This window comes from Oncorhynchus nerka, linkage group LG23 (assembly GCF_034236695.1).
Source record: "Oncorhynchus nerka isolate Pitt River linkage group LG23, Oner_Uvic_2.0, whole genome shotgun sequence".
NCBI classification, from domain to species: domain Eukaryota; kingdom Metazoa; phylum Chordata; class Actinopteri; order Salmoniformes; family Salmonidae; genus Oncorhynchus; species Oncorhynchus nerka.
Window position 1 is genome coordinate 53,383,589 of NC_088418.1, and position 17,563 is coordinate 53,401,151.

General features: G+C 42.6%; 1 protein-coding gene across 1 annotated transcript; it reads right to left on the bottom strand.

The window, feature by feature from the left end:
• Window positions 1–10,214: 10,214 nt before the first annotated feature.
• asb13a.2 (ankyrin repeat and SOCS box containing 13a, tandem duplicate 2) lies at window positions 10,215–17,229 on the bottom strand. The gene is made up of 6 exons (XM_029652117.2): window positions 17,077–17,229; window positions 16,587–16,774; window positions 16,208–16,364; window positions 15,995–16,129; window positions 15,646–15,837; window positions 10,215–13,115 (listed from the first exon to the last, which is right to left on the bottom strand). Exons 1-6 carry the CDS (start codon window positions 17,120–17,122, stop codon window positions 12,988–12,990), a joined length of 846 nt encoding a protein of 281 aa, XP_029507977.1. The 5' UTR covers window positions 17,123–17,229; the 3' UTR covers window positions 10,215–12,987.
• Window positions 17,230–17,563: the final 334 nt, after the last annotated feature.

Genomic DNA, 17,563 nt, shown 5'->3' on the forward strand with positions numbered 1-17,563 from the left:
CTAATAAGAGAAGTCATTGTTTTGGATCCAAAAGTCCTTATAAAAGTAAATGTTTGTCTTTATGGCCATTGTAGAAGTACAACAGAATAGTTGCAGTCAGTACTTGTGATCAGCACAGGTGATGAATCGACGGTCTTGTCACTGGTGAGTCATGGACGGTCACAACTTCTCCAGATCCACTCCTTCAGCAGCAACCTGAACCAGCAGGAACTAAGGAAGGGCTCTCATTCGTTCCTCTGAGAGGGTTTACTGTCATCCTGCTCTGGTGTTCATTTACTTCCCAAGCAGGTGTCAGGTCCCCTTTCAAAGCCAATGTAGTCTAAAGTAGGTGACTCACCTCTTAGAGGGAAGCAACAGTGCAGCTGTTTGAGTGAATGAGGACTAGTGCCAATATAATAAGAAATGTCTCATGTAAAAAACATATTTAAAGACATTTTGATCGTGGATTATGTGTTTCATCTTCTGTCCAGATCTTGTGCTCCAAATTGCATGTGTGCATTTCCCCCTGTTTTCAATAGTCTCCCCATACACATTAACAAGCAATAAAGTAGAGATGACCTTGCTGGTATTGGGAAGGACTGGAGAGGCTGACGTTTTGTATGAAAAGGCTCTTTGTCTGGTAGTGCCAGGACCCTGTTGAGCATACGGTTCTAATAGCTTTGTCTGTATGTGTGTCCGGAGTGCCTGAGTGTAAGAGTATGACGTAACAGGGGAAATTACACGTCTAGCCAGCAAAGCAGATGTGAGACACAGGTTGGAGGGGGCAGGGAGAGGGAGAGGATGGAGGTGGACGGCTGCCTGGAAGAAGTAAAGGACTGGGAACGTACAATGTCAATGTATGATAGGTGTTGGGAGGCCTGGGATAGAGTTGGTCCAGGCGTCAGATCAAAAGCTCCAGGAGAACAGTAGTGGGTATGTGTGTGTTGGTGTCACTGTTTCCAAGGTCCATTAAACTAGCAGCAGGTGTAGCCACAGACAAGGGAGTCTTGCAAAGGAGGCCTGGATTGGAAAGACCCATTAGTTGGGCAGATGTTTTCCATTTAAATCCTAAGGATAGGGTGATGAAAAGAGAAAGAGAGAAAGAGAGAGAGAGTCACATATGGGTAGACTAATCCCCTACATCTCTATTGTATAACCCTTTTCCAGACACTTAGACAAAGCAATCAGTAAAATAAGACCTTGGAGTGTGTCAGAGGAGGCTGATGGGAGGAGCTAGGAGGACTGGCTCATTGTAATGGCTGGAATGGAATATATTGAACGGAGTCTGACATGTGGTTTCCATGTGTTTGATCCTGTTCCATTTATTCCATTACATCCATTACAATGAGCCAGTCCTCCAAGCTCCTCCCACCACACTCTCTCTCTCTCTCCAAGGTCTTGTCTTACTGAAACCATTGGAGGGTTGCTTCATCTGATTGCCTGGAAAGGGGTTATATAACCACAGTAACAAAAGAGATGTTGGAGGGAAAAAGCAAAGTATGTCATTCCAAGATCTGGCATAAACTGATAGCAGCACTTCTAAAAAAACATGATAGACTCACTACAGAGAAAGGGACCTCTTACTGTGGATCTTATCTGTGGTCGTTTCATATGTAAAACAGTCCAATAACAGCCAGAGGTTTTTCCATCGTTTATCTCAAATTCATAGTGTCAAAAAATTATATGTTATGTAAAGATTTGGAAAGCTGGAAAGCTCAAGAAATATTGTTGAGAACCAAAAAGCACTTTCAATCAGCACTATATTTTCAGACGCATTACCTTCTGAGGGAGTTTTAAGCAGGTAGTGTTGAACAATCCATGTTATTGATAGTCTTGTTCTAAGTCCTTTGACACAAACCACTCGACTTGCATGATCTATGAAAATGTACCATGTTTGTAGCTCTTGGACAAGCTGTTGAAACTAACTGCTACGGACCTTTTTAAGAATTTAACCTTTGACCTTTTGTTCGTTGGGTTCAAAGCCTGAAGACCCACACCTGCCCTTCTAAGAGCCCTGGCCCCTACACCTCAACATGGCACACACATACACACTCCAGAACATCTCTCAACAGTTTGAGTGTGTGTTTGTGTGTGTCTGTCTGTGTGAATTGGTGAATGTGTGCATGGCCGTCTGTGTGTATGCATGTGTCCGGCATCAAACTCACTCTGCTATGACCATTGTGATCTGTCTAAAGTATTTTAACAGTCTTGTAAAATATTCATTGTGGGTTTTCCTCCCGAAAACTGAGACTGAGCAATAAAATCACAATAACATTTAGGACTGCCAGCTGACCGTGCTGAAACGTTAAAATGATCACACACACAAACACACTTACAGCAGAGTCTCTTATTTCACTTGCCTGGTGTTGGAGCTTTCAGACACCCACAGTAGACATTAGGCAAGTTGCCTTTAACGGAAAACTGTGGACGGTTAAGTTATTATTTAATGTTTTTGGTGGCTGGGATTCCAATATCTCTCATTTCCAAGACTATTGCCTTTTACCAGACTGAGACAACCTGTACTACATGGTTGCATTTGTTCTAGTCAACCACCATGTAAGGAATCCAGACATTACCCAATACCCTGTATGGTTCCTGGGGACTACATGTTGTAGATTAGCAGACATGCTGATACTCTGTGTGAGTCCGACAGGTCTACACTCGGAGACAAAAAGGTTCCAAAAGGGTTCTTCAGATGTCTCCGTAGGAGAACCCTTTTAGGTTCTAGATAGCACCTCGTTTTCTTAGAGTGAAGGTTATAGGGGGTTTAAAACCTCCAGGGGAGGTGTGGAGGAGGGCTTATCGATCCTACACGTGTGATGTAGCAGACCAGACTTTTGTCAATATTTATGTGAGGAAGGTAACAGTTTCGCTCTGATCAAATCAAACTTGATTTGTCACATGCGCCGAATACAACAAGTGTAGACTTTACCGTGAAGTGCTTACTTACAAGCCCTTAACCAACAGTGCAGTTCAAGAAGAGTTAAGAAAATATTTACCAAATAAACTAAAGTAAAAAATAATAAAAAGTAACACAATAACGAGGCTATATACAGGGGGCACCGGTACCAAGTCAGTGTGCGGGTTAAAGGTAATTTGTACATGTAGGTAGGTGTGAAGTGACTATGCATAGATAATAAACAGCGAGTAGCAGCAGTGTACAAAACAAATGTAACAGTCAGGTGGCCATTTTATTAAATGTTCAACAGTCTAATGGTTGGGGGTAGAAGATGTTAAGGAGCCTTTTGGTCCTAGACTTGGCGCTCTGGTACCCCTTGCTGTGCGGTAGAAGAGAAAACCGTCTATGACTTGGGTGACTGGAGTCGCTGATCATTTTATGGGCTTTCCTCTGACACCGCCTATTATATAGGTCCAGGATGATCCATGACCACCAAAACACTTCATGGCTAGTGACGTGAGTGCTACGGGGCGGTAATCATTTAGGCAGGTTACCTTCACTTCCTTGGGCACAGGGACTATGGTGGTCTGCTTGAAACATGTAGGTATTACAGACTCGGACAGGGAGAGGTTGAAAATGTCAGTGAAGACACTTGCCAGTTGGTCCGCGCATACTTTGAGTACACGTCCTGGTAATCTGTCTGGCCCAGCGGCTTTGTGAATGTTGACCTGTTTAAAGGTCTTGCTGACATCGGCTACCGAGAGCGTTATCACATAGTCATCCAGAACAGCTGGTGCTCTCGTGCATTCTTCAGTGTTGCTTGCCTCAAAGCGAGCATAAAAGGCATTTAGCTCGTCTGGTAGGCTCCCATCACTGTGCAGCGCGTGTCTGGGTTTCCCTTTGTAGCCCGTAATAGTTTTCAAACCTTGTCACATCCGACGAGCATCAGAGCGGGTGTAGTAGGATTCAATCTTAATCCTGTATTGACACTTTGCTTGTTTGATACGTGTGTGTGGGGTTGTGGTATAAATGTGATGTTGGCTTCTCATGGTCCGAGGTTGCCTGTAGTGTGTAGGAATGAAGAAGTACAATAAACTAGGGCTGGGAATTGTTAGAGACCTCATGATACGACATTATCACAATACCAATACGATATTTATTGAGATTCTCACAATGTATTTCAGTTCATGTGAGTGTGTGTATATCTATATACACACAGTAGTATAAAAAGTACCCAATTGTAAAAGTAAAGATGCCTTAATAGAAAAGAACTCAAGTAAAAGTGAAAGTCACCCAGTAAAACACTACTTGAGCAAAAGTCGAAAAGTATTTGGTTTAAAATATACTTATGAATCAAGAGTAAAAGTAACCAGATGGCACCATTTTCTTGTATTTATAGCCATGGGCATACTCTAACACTCAGACATAATTTACAAATGAAGCATGTGTGTTTAGTGGGTCCACCAGATCAGAGGCAGTAGGGATGACCGGGGAGGTTCTCTTGATAAGTGCGTGAATTTTTACCACTTGCATGTCCTGCTAAGCATTCAAAATGTATCAAGTACTTTTGAGGTTCAGGAAAATGTAAGTGCAAAAAGTACATTATTTTCTTCAGGAATGAGGTGAAGTGAAAGTTGTAAAAAATATTAATAGTTAAGTAAAGTAAAGTAAAGTCAGAGAGAAAGGGGGTGGGGACACACAGATGGAGTAGAGATGAGGTAATGGTTGTCCTGTCTTGGGGGTCATGGTTGAGCAGTGCCAGGGTAGAGGATATGAGCTGGTCTCTGTGGACTCCAGATCAAAGGTCAAGGCTCTGAGGACATAGCACAAGACCCACGCCATAAAACTCAGTTAGGAGTATGTATGGTGCAGTTAGCCCATGGGAGGCATCATGTTAAATCAGACAGACCCACGTTTAACAAGGACACAAACAAAACCATTTTCCTCCTATCACTCTTGATATAAGCCACATGCCACTGAATCAGCTAGGGAAGGTGAGCTGAGAGGAGAGATACGTGCCTGAATAACGTCAGGAATTCCAATGCCTGAATATCTGAGCACTAACCAACACAATCACCTCAAAATAAACAGACCAGACCCTGAATTAAGTGGCGGCAGCACCAGTCACGGCACTAAGCCCAAAATAGAAGAACTATGTGATACCACTAAACTGAGACACAAACTCAGTCACAGGTGTAAATATTTCCCCTCAGCACTTTTCAGGCGCCACACTGTTATTTAGTGGCTAATCTTATCTCCATAATAACAAGCCTTAAAAAGCAACAGCCGTGAATTAAGGCCACTGAAAAATGCTTTGTTGAATCAAACCTTGAATTCTTCTTTACTGTCGTCGCCACGCAATGGACCAAAACACTCACACACTGGTATGAAAACAAACGAGACACAGAAGCACTAAGGCATGATCACTCTGAGTGTTATAATCCACCTATTCGCACAAAATAACAAACTGGTTGTAAATCCCAAAGTGGGAAAGTTCAGATTCAAACTTGATTATTACCCTCCTACCTCTGTTGTTATTCACTAGCTTGGCTCATTGATACATACTACTGTGGAAATGATAGGATCATGTCATTGTACTGTCCTTGATCACTAAGGTCTTTAGTTAGGTCAGTGAAGAAGGACAGGGTAATATAGTACCTGTCCTGTTTGAGCAAGAGATTTTCCCCAAAAAACTATTTATCATCTGCATTAAATCAGCAGGTAATAAGCAAGACCTTACAAGATAACATAACGGTCTACACAATGTCTGACTGTGCAGTTTCTTCTACAGCCAAAAAGACACATCTCCCTCCTCCTCGTCCTTCCGGTCCCCCCACTAACATACTTATTACACCTGTACAGAGAACAACCTGTCTAGTTGACACTGCTTTCCTAGTCGAAATAAGGTCAAACTGCCAGAGAGGAACACACAGTAAGTGTTTCATAACGTAAAAAGTAGTAGTAAATCCAGGTTGGGTAGCCTGTCACACCATGTCATTATTGTGGGCGTTAAAATGCCAAATTGATGGTTGTGAGAAAGAGAACAGGCCTATTAGCAACAGGGAAACAACCTGGAGTACATTCTGTTCTGGATCACATTGTTTCTCTGGCCAGCTCCACCAACCATCGCAGGAAACAGTAGCTTCAGGACCTTATTCTACAGCCATACAACCAGACGCATAATTTCCTTATAAATGCTGATGTAAAAAGGCCTTTATAAATACATTTGATTGATTGATAGATACAGGGATATTTGGGTTACATACAGTGGCTTGGGAAAGTATTCACCCCCTTTGGCATTTTTTTCTATATTGTTGCATTACAACCTGGAATTAAAAAATTTGGAGGGGGGGGGTTGTATCATTTGATTTACACAACATGCCTACCACTTTGAAGATGCAAAATATTTTTTGTGAAACAAACAAGAAATAAGACAAAAAAACAGATTAATTGAGCGTACATAACTATTCACCCCCGCAAAGTCAATACTTTGTAGGGCCACCTTTGGCAGCAATTACAGCTGCAAGTCTCTTGGGGTATGTCTCTATAAACCTGGCACATCTTGCCACTGGGATTTTTGCCCATTCTTCAAGGCAAAACTGCTCCAGCTCCTTCAAGTTGGATGGGTTCCGCTGGTGTAGAGCAATCTTCAAGTCATACCAAAGATTCTCAATTGGATTGAGGTCTGGGCTTTGACTAGGCCATTCCAAGACATTTAAATGTTTCCTCTTAAACCACTTGAGTGTTGCTTTAGCAGTATGCTTAGGGTTATTGCCCTGCTGGAAGGTGAACCTCCGTCCCAGTCTCAAATCTCTGGAAGACTGAAACAGGTTTCCCTCAAGAATTTCCCTGTATTTAGCACCATCATTCCTTCAATTCTGACCAGTTTCCCAGTCCCTGCTGATGAATAACATTGGATGGTGTTCTCGGGGTAGTGTTGCGTTTGAGCGAGACATAGCGTTTTCCTTGATGGCCAAAAAGCTCAATTTTTGTCTCATCTGACCAGAGTACCTTCTCCATATGTTTGGGGAGTCTTCCACATGCCTTTTGGCGAACACCAAACGTGTTCGCTTATTTTTTTCTTCAAGCAATGGCTTTTGTTCTGTACACATTTCCATAAAGCCCACCTCTGTGGAGTGTATGGCTTAAAGTGGTCCTATGGACAGATACTCAGATCGCCGCTGTGGAGCTTTGCAGCTTCTTCAGGGTTATCTTTGGTCTCTTTGTTGCCTCTATGATTAACGGCCCTCTCTTGGCAGGTTTGTTGTGATGCCATATTCTTACCATTTTTTAATAATGGATTTAATAGCGCTCCGTGGGATGTTCAAAGTTTTGGATCTTTTTTTATAACCCAACCCTGATCTGTACTTCTCCACAATTTTGTCCCTGACCTGTTTGGAGAGCTCCTTGGTCTTCATGGTGCCCCTTGCTTAGTGGTGTTGCAGACTCTGGGGCCTTTCATACACAGTATTTTAATTGTAATAAATTAAGACTTTATTGTATTAATCTCCTATTTGCATATTGGATGTAATTAACTGGTCTGTATACTGAGATCATTTGACAGATCATGCAAAACTTAGATTGCACACAGGTGGAATTTATTTAACTAATTGTGACTTTTGAAGGTAATTGGTTGCACCAGATCAGGCACTGTACAAAGTGTTAGCATTTTTATCCTTCACCCAAATATGTTTGACTGCTCACAAAGAACATTGTTCCTTTTCTTGTGGTGCGCAAAGTTTAAATACTCGACTTCTGAGAATGTGTGGATATTTAATGTGATTTTGTGAGAAGGGGGTAGTTGTGTGTCTGTGTGTGTTCGCATATATGTCGGGTGCGCATGTGAATTTTGCCACTAAGGTGTCAAATACCCATTACGAATAGCTTTGACAAAAGGCACCATGTGAAAGCAAATGCAGATGTAGATGAAGGCCTCTGAGGGAAATAAACGGTTCCAAATTTGCTGCTTTGTCTTCTTGAAAAAGCCCACAGCTCTTTCTTATATGTCTGTTGTACTGTGGTTACCAAAGGCCCCCGAAGTCTCAAACCAATCCAATCAGCATTTAGCTTTTCTTCTTTATACTTCAATAGAGTGCAGGCTTGAAGCACGAGAAGCTGAGACTTGCTTACAAAGAAAATTTGGAGAGATGGGGAGAGAGTGTGTGTCAGAATATGACAGACTCATACACAATCAGTCTGCCAAGGTGTTTGTGAGAAAAGTGGTGTGTGCATGCATGTTTGCTTTTTTGCCTGAATTTCCAGTCATAGTGCCAGTCTGGGCTCCCTGGGCTAGCCCAGGACAGTCTGTGCATCTGGGCCCTCCTGTGCTCCCCGGGCTAGCCCAGGACAGTCTGTCTGTCTGTCTGAGGGGTGGGCCAGTTGACTACTGTTGACCAGGCGTATGTGTCATTGGAGAGAGAAAGAGAGAGACTTTGTCTGGGAAGAAGAAACTGCTGACTTCACCCCCACTGACTGAACTGGAGTAGTGCTGTGTAAGACTAGGAAGCAGGGTGGGGTAGAACTGGCCCGGGGACTCCCTTTAGGAAATATAACCAGATGGTTGGGTCATCTGGCCGCTCGCTGTGCTTCTGGGACGTCCACATGTGTGTGTGTGTGGGTGTGTGGCTGACTAGACAGATGTGCATATGTTCTCAGACTGGAGGAGACCAGGCTGTTTTACAGTAAGTCTGAATGACGACACCCAGCCAGAGGCCTTTTGGATAAATCCTCTGGAATACTGACTTAGACTTTTCATTTATTACGTGTTAGGTGGACTAGCTAGGTGGACTTGCTCGATGGTGCTAAAAAGGTATTAAAGGTATTAAAGCTAAACAGTTGATCATTCTAACCATGTTTTGAGTACCAATCTGTTGTAGCTATACTGCAGTGAACCGCTGAAGAGGTCCCACGTGATTTCAGACCAAGGCCATAAACAGGTGTGCCTATGCATTTGATGATGTTTCCAGTCAAACACACGTCCATTCAGTCATACAGATTAGGATCACTTCAAAGAAGAGCTGCTTTCAAGCCAGTATTCTCCTCCCATTCGCCGTGCTTTATTTACCAGTGCAGTGGAATAACTCAATCCCACCAGTCACCCTTAACACAGATTTAGGAGACACAAAACACACAAAATGGTGCCTCACTGCCTCTTACTCTAACAAGCAGACAGAGGCTGTGTGTGCTGTGTGTTGTAGTGCCTGACCAGTTCTGAGTTATGGTGTGGTAGAGATTGTCCTTAATATGAACTTCTAACCCTTTGCTATAATTATATGGGAGTGGAGAAGCTATAATTACACCAAGCTTTTAATAACTGGTCCGGGGCCAATTTTGTTGTTAGTCCCATTATGGTTAAGGTGAAGACTGAGTGCAGGACAGGCTGGTCCTAAATCAGTTGCTCATGGTTGAAAGTAACTACCAGAGTCCCGGCTTGGCAAACACTTCCTCACATCTGATCCTCGTTGAGTGGGGGAAGGATTCCTAACTGGAGTTGAAGAGCTCTCCCAGTGAGGCCTAGCAGACCATCACAGCATCAAGTCTATCTCTCCTCTAAAAGACACTGAGCCTCTCAGATTCCTTCCGGATCTATCTACATCCATCCTTAATTCCCCTCCCCGAGGAAGTTTCTACAAAGAGGTGAAGAGTTGTTTCTTATAGCTAACAAAGATGTGAGGATAATACATATTGGCAAATATCTACTGAGAGGTTGGAGTTCAAAGGTTGAAAGCGAACTATAAGTAACTCCATTCCACATATAAACCTTGGCATATCTCTGAGATAGTACAAACAGATGTAATCTAGGAAAGTACATCAACGTGACCGGTTGTTTTTGCGTTGGGAGAGCAACAGAGGAAGCACATGGGAATACCGTAGTCCCATCCATTTCAATCTAACTAACCCCTTAGCCTTTTATTCTGTAATCTAAGAGGGTGGGTGAGTGACAGTACTCTCGCCTCCCTCAAGAATGAGCACGTTTTAAGCCTTTTATTTAGTTGTCTCAAATGCTAGCCTATAGATCAATTTCTTCAAATGGACAGTTCAAGGTTCACTATATCTCCATATCAGCTCAGACAACTCAGGAAAATAGATGTACTCAGAGCCTCTTGTCTACTAGTGCTGGAGCAGTGCAGCTGCTTTGTAACTTGACGAGTGAGCGAGATTGATTGTTGTTAAACAAATTCCTAATCTATGGCACATCCTAGTGGACACTGGACATAATCATGGCTGGAGATCCATCTTGTTGCTCATTTCAATTTCTGTTCATCATGATAACAGTTGACCCAATTTAGATGAATGAATCGAGCTTATCATAATAAAATCCAAAAGGCAGCGAGCATGTCAACAATGCTGTTCATTAACACACAATGCCAGTCTTACAGTATACAGAGCAACATACATTTCTGTGGAGGACATATTATTTACAATAGTATTTGACTCTGACAGATTTAAACAGTAACACAAACATGTATCATAAGAAATAGGTATTTGTATCATTCTTAGTACCCAATACTGATTCATGAATATACTGTATCAAGTGTGCAAGCAGCATGCTAGATCCAGTCTACTTTGATGTTACATTGCTTGATTGAAAGATTACCTCTGTTAGCTGCACAGCACCAAATACCTGATGTTTGAAATCCCTGTGCAGATACCTTTGACTGGTTTTGCCTTATCTGAACAACCAGAGAAAGTGCCTTTGAAACAGGTGTATCATTCCTTTAAAGGCTGATCCAAAATCCCCAAATTGCACTTTTTTTGTTGTTCAAATATGTTTTATAACTGGACATTCTTCTCATGCCTGTTCTCGTCTCCTCCATCTGAATGTTAAGACTGAGAAAAATGCTATTTAAACCATCATCTACATGGTCAGCCTATTTTAAGACTGAGCGGTAGCAGATCCCTTCTGAACCGGGGTCAGTTATTTTAACAAGCTATTTTAAAAGAGGGCATTTATCCTTGTTCCCTCATGTGAACAGGGAGGGCTCCAGCTATTTCTGCTCCTGAGCTTATTTCTGGATGTGTTCTGAGCGGTTAAGACGGTAATGGACGAGGCCGACGGTAATGGACGAGGCCGACGGTAATGGACGAGGCCGACGGTAATGGACGAGGCCGCGTTGCATCCACAGAAAACAGTTCCAAATAGGTTCCTGTCCTGGTAAAAAGCAATCGAATGCCGCAAGCGATGATCTAACAACCTTCACACTTGACACAGACATGTAATTTACTCAATAGTCCAGCAGACATGCTGTCTCAGCACAGATTTGGAAGAGGCTAAATGAGGGGGGAGAAAGCTGCTTGAGCTTATTGATGATACGGACTTAAATTGCTTTTTGAGGGCATATTTTGCTTTTCGAGTGCATTCAAAAACTTGACCGTTCCCAAAATGGGTTAAATAGATGGATTATCTGAGAGGATTGTCACTTGCGCTGTACTTGGTACTATAAACGTTGTTTCAACAATTTGTCAACATGGACGTGGAATCTATATGGAAAATACATGTTTTTGGTTAGATGGAGTCGTGAATCCAACATAGCAATCATTAATTTGTAGAAAAAAATTGAATTTAAGCCAGACTAAGCCAGTGGCACAGAAGGACCTATCCAAGCAGAAGATACATCTCCTTAAAATGTTGATATTTGGTTGTGTTGTCAACAAAACACAATATTACTTTGCAATACAGTAAATAGCCTTAAGTTTAGACTATCTTAAAAAAACAAATGTAACATTCAAACTTATAAGAGTAACACATACATGACCACATTTTGAGGTTACTGTAATGATATAAAAGGGTGCATGTGCAAGATAGCGTGCATAGATCACAGGTCTGTGGAGATCACCACAACTGCTGTAATAATCTGCACAGAATCTCAAAACTGCATTGATTCCTTGCACCCATGTACATTTAATGTAATCTCAACTGCCATCCAGGTCATTTGTTTCTGCTATAAGATTAAGCACAGGGATTTATCAATAACTGACATTGTATTCCCACTTGAGCTTAGCTGTGCTTTAAAATGGTTGAAAGTGCAGTGATTAACATTTTGGGTGACAACTAAACCAAAAATCAACATTGTTTTCTATTGGAATTTAATTTGAGTGGGTTAATATAGGTTGTAATCTCATTAACGTCTCAACCAAATATTACCCAATTATCCACACTGAAATGAGGTAGTGTGGCCAGTGGGGAGAGATTAAATAGGTCATAATCTTTTAGAAACACATTTTTTGATTAATGCACATAGACATGACATGATAATAGACATATTCCTCTGTTCCCATTATGAAGATGGGTTATGTCAAATAACAGTACCAATACAGTGACCAGAGAGACAACTCCGAGGAATCCATACACCCTCATCAAACAGACACCGTATTCAGGCCTGGGCCGTCTCAGCTATAGCGGACGCAACAGATCAGAGAGGCTAACAGTAAAAAAGCAGGATTGTTTTCCATGGTGTTTCTCTGTTGCCTGGATTCCACGTCCACCTCAAACGCATCCAGTTGTCAGGTGTGGTTTCCGTTCCGATGTCAGGGAGGAATCTGGGATACACAGTGACATCTGGACCGTGTCATTGGGAACGCCTCTCATCCTCCTGCTGCAACACCGCTTCTCATCCCTGAGGATGTACCGGAGATCTGGGATGTGTTGCTGCCGTATTGTCATGGCGACTAAAATGCTGGTGTAGTGTCCACAGATGGTATTGCAGAGTGGACAGGATCAGCTGCCAAAATCACTTCCTCTCCTCCATTTCTTTTCTCCTCTCCCCCTCATTTTCCCTGAGGCCTCCATTTGTCTTTCATGTAGGTTTACAAGATATGGGAGTTCTAAGAATAAACTATATGTAAAAAGTCCCCATTATAACCTCCTATGCTTCTGTTCTTTAAATATGTATATAATGTGTTAATATGGCACACATTCTGAAGACAAAGAAAAAAGTGCTCTTAAAAATACTGTTTGGAAACCTGTGCTTTGCTGTATGCATATTATTTTTATGCATCTAATCTAGTGGTATCTAAGGTTCAGACTGTAGCATTTTGATAATTGTGATGTTTTATAGAAAGGTTTCAATGTCTGAGCTTCCTTCCTTCTCCTTAGTAAGATAATGGTGTCAGTGGTAACAGAGGAAGCTAATGATTTGCTTTGGTATGTCCAGTTGAACTACGACCTCCAGAGCTCTGATACCCAGCATCGTCCTTAGGGTCACTCTGCTCAGCTGCTGCAGACTCAATGGAGTACCTACAGGTAGACAACCGCAAAGGTTTATGGGAGATATAGTCTCTAGCCACAATATACAGAACACAGGAATAGAGTACTCAAGTATCAATACACAGTCAGAGATATGGGTCCTATTTAGTATTTTTAAATACTGGAGCTTTTGAGCAGGGATTTTATGTTGTCGTTTGCTTGCATAACCCAACAATAGGACTCAATGAGTTGAGCAAATGTTTAAAACTGTATGTCACAATGTCCTTGCACTTCATGAAATAAAGTTACATTTTTTCCTTACAAGAGGTGTCTGTGTCTGATGCCTAGGATACTGTTGCTGTGTGGCTTCTCACACAGACCTGGTCTCACATTCCACGAGAGGCTCTGAGGCAGAGGAATCTGTCTGGGTTTGGGTCTCATCGTCAGTTACTGACAGGTAGCTAAGCTGAATGTTATAGACCGGTACTAATTTAAAATCAGCCTCCTGGAACATGAGTAGGATAGACATTAACTTGAGGGACAGGACAGATGGACTGGAGCCTATGTTCAAAATATCTTTCTGACGTAAGACTGCGTATTGGCAGGGGTTAAAGTAAGATAGTACGGTCCGGTATTGAGTCCTAAAAAAATAAATAGACGGGATACGCCGTAGAGGTAAATCATGAGCCTATCACAACAATTAAAACAAAATGACAAAAAAAAACTACGCTTTGACAACATTATTTATCATGACCACGTCAGCCACATGAAAAATGGACTTGAAAGTAGGTGGCATATTATAGACGCTTCAAAATGCGGTGTGGTTCGAGGAGAACACTGACATTTTTCCAAGGCAGAGATGACTGTCCAAGACTGACGCGCACGGACATCAATTCAGGCTACAAGTGTAGGAGGAATGACAATCGCAGAATGTCATTAGACTTTTTGGTGTTTTAACAGATGTTTCTTTCCATTCATCAAATGGTTGGGGCACAGAGCACTGTTTGGCTGTTGGAATTCATTTGTGAGTGGACAAATGTGCGCGTGTAGCCTACATGAGCCTTTTATGGTTTGACATCAGATGAAAACTTCATGACTGGTTGTGTTTATGCCACATTGAAAGGTAATACATTTTAGTTAAGTTCCAAATCTTCAATACTAGAACCACAGAGATCCTTTTCAATTAAGCTAAGGACCCTGGAACTAAACACCTCCCTCTGCAACTGGATCGTGGACTTCCTGAAGGGCCGATCCAAGGTGGTAAGGGTAGGCAACAACACGGCTGCCACGCTGATCCTCAACACTGGGGTAACTCAAGGGTGCATGCTTAGTCCCCTCCTGTATTCCCTGTTCACCCACGACTGCGTGGCCAAACACGACTCCAACACTATCATTAAGTTTGCTGACAACACAACAGTGGTAGGCCTGATCACCGACAACGATGAGACAACCTATAGGGAGGAGGTCAGAGACCTGACAGTGTGGTGCCAGGACAACAACCTCTCCCTCAATGTGAGAAAGACAAAGGAGCTGATCGTGGACTACAGGAAAAGGTGGGCCAAACATGCCCCCATTAACATCAATGGAAGCGGGTCGAGAGTTTCAAGTTCCTTTGTGTCCACATCACCAACAAACTATCATGGTCCAAACACACCAAGACCGCCTGGTACGGCAAATGCTTCTGACCGTAAGGCACTACACAGGGTAGTGTATGGCCCAGGATCTATATAAAAGGTGGTGTCAGAGGAAAGCCCATAAAATTATCAGAGACTCCAGTCACCCAAGTCATAGACGGTTTTCTCTTCTACCGCACAGCAAGTGGTACGAGAGCGCCAAGTCTAGGACCAAAAGGCTCCTTAACAGCTTCTAACCCCAAGCATTAGACTGCTGAACATTTAATCAAATGGCCACCGGACAATTACATTGACGACCCCTCCCCCCCCGTTCCATTTATTTTGTACACTGCTGCTACTCGCTGTTTATATGCGTAGTCACTTCACTCCCACCTGCATGTACAAATTACCTCAACTAACCTGTACCCCCGCACACTGCCTCGGTACCCCCTGTATATAGCCTTGTTATTGTTATGTTATTGTGTTACTTTTTATTTGGTAAATATTTTCTTAACTCTTGTTGAACTGCACTGTTGGTTAAGGGCTACTAAGTAAGCATTTCACTGTAAGGTCTACACTTGTTGTACCAGGCGCATTTGACAAATAAAGTTTGATTCGATTTGAAATTAATATGGAAGCTACTTTATATGTCATTCTATAATTAGGCCCATAAAAAAAGGAGGCCCCGTACCAGGAAGAAATTAAATCTACCTTGACCCGAGTATTGTGTACCAATTAAGAAGTGTTCAAACAGCTTTTTTTGATGGGTTCAACATGATCAAGTTATTTTTTAAATTACTTTTCCACTACCTGTAACTTTTTGATCCTGAAAAATTAGTAATGGGCACCACCTACTGGTGACACTGTGCCATTGCTTAGAAATCCCCCAAAAAACATATGGGTACAGTACACGTCTGTTGCTTATAACTGGTAACTGCGGTATAAAAACCTCTCTCACACTGACTTACTTTCATAAAACTCTAGGCAGAGTGCAGCGGGAGAACCGGGTTCGATGTAGTCAATGGGCTTCTTATCGTTTTTGTCTTTGGCGTAGATGTTCGCCCCAAACTCCACCAGCATATCGATCATGTCAACACTCTTCACTTTAGCAGCATGGTGCAGGGCCGTCTTGTGCAGCCGAGCATAATTCACTTTGGCACCTGAGGAAACAAATGACACAGAGGTTATTAATAAAGATTCACCTCAGAGTTGAGAACTCAAATCCAGGGTTTTATTCTCTATTCAGGAGTATCTTCATTGTGTTCTTCTTCTTCAAAATCAAATAATTTGTTGTTAGTGCTATTCTCTAATGCTCACCTGCGTTGAGTAGTGCCTTGACACAGGCCGTGTGGTCGTTGGCACACGCCACGTGCAGTGGGGTCCCATAGTACAGGTCATATGCCTCCAGACTGGCACCTTTAGCGATCATGATCTTCACAACGTCAGCATTACCTGGGACACAAGAACAGACCGTCACAAGTTCTCAAACAATCGTGATGCACGCTCATCCTACACCTGCCACACACTTACCCCCCATGCAGGCCTCGTGTAGGGGTGAGGTGGTCCGGGAAGAGAGGGTGGGGTTCACCTTGGCCCCATGCTCCAGCAGCATCCGCACACAGTCAAAGCTCCCAACCGAGCAGGCCTCACACAGAGGGGTGCTACCGTCCGTGTTACGGGCATCCACCTACAAGACAACACAGCCATTATGTATGTATCTATCCTGATTAACTATAAATAACATTACTTTCTCTTCTGTTGATCTTTAACCTGTGTTGAATCTGGGACACACTTTTCTCCTGTGATATGACTAGAGTGTTTGTTGACAATCCTGTATTCTTCTATGGCTAACCTACCTCATTTATTGAAGTTATTTCTCTTATCTCTCTCAACCTAGTGACAGTCTCACCTGTGCTCCAGCATCCAGTAGCAGCCTGACACACTGGGTCTGCCCCCTTTCACATGCCTCATGGAGGGGGGTGATAGAGTCCACAGCCACTATGTTGACGGAGGCACCGCTCTGGATGAGTTGCTGCAGCTGGGCAGCATGTCCCTCGGAGGCCGCTTTGTGCACCTCGGTCCTCTCCGACCAGCAGCCTGGGGCAAGCCACACAGTCATCAGCCAGAGAGCAAATAGCAAGAGAATACCTATTGCTACATAATCAGCCGGCGCTAGGTGAGTGTATGCTAGATCATCTCTGGTGTTGACAACACATTTTGCCATCGTAAACCTTTACTTGACAATCGATATGGACTAAAACACAACATGGCACATATGTAGCTGATTTACGTTGCTGTTATAGCATGAACACATGCTTGCTAGCTATGACATGCAGTAACCAAATGAATGCTAGCTAGCTGGCATACAATTTCAAGGAGCCGAAATGTTTTATACGCACCTATGTCTCCAAAGAAGTATGGTCTGGCAGTTTCAACCTCCATCATTTGGTCAAATCCCGTTTTATGTTGAAAAACTGTAAATTACGTCCCACGAGAAGTAAATAAACACATTTGAGCTGCGGCACTGATACATCACGTGACTGGTTTTGACATGTCCTTTGACGGATTTAAGGGCGTGCTGGGAGTTGTAGTACAAATGTTTTGTCAAAATGTTCATATTACTGCAAGAGTAGAGAACTTGTAGTTGTTTGGCTTTATCAAACCATGCTAAAACAAGCTTTCATCTCTATCAAATATTATAACATCATTGTTGCAGGCCTTCTTGAAATGTATTTTACAATGTATTGTTACTGCTTATAGTAATACATCACATCATATTGTATGTGTGTCCCACAGTAAACAAAACATATACAGAAGAAGATGAGATGTGTCCAAACATAGTATTCAAGCGTTTTCCTGTTCCTGATATTCCTTTGGGAATCCATC

Bases quoted from the DNA above. Each gene is read 5' to 3' on its own strand.
- asb13a.2 (XM_029652117.2), bottom strand. From the start codon at position 17,122: ATGATGGAGGTTGAAACTGCCAGACCATACTTCTTTGGAGACATAG. The intron at 16,365-16,586 runs GTGAGACTGTCA...GTTGTCTTGTAG, and splicing joins TACTGGATGCTGGAGCACAG to GTGGATGCCCGTAACACGGA. The intron at 15,838-15,994 runs GTGAGCATTAGA...TTGTTTCCTCAG, and splicing joins CAAGGCACTACTCAACGCAG to GTGCCAAAGTGAATTATGCT.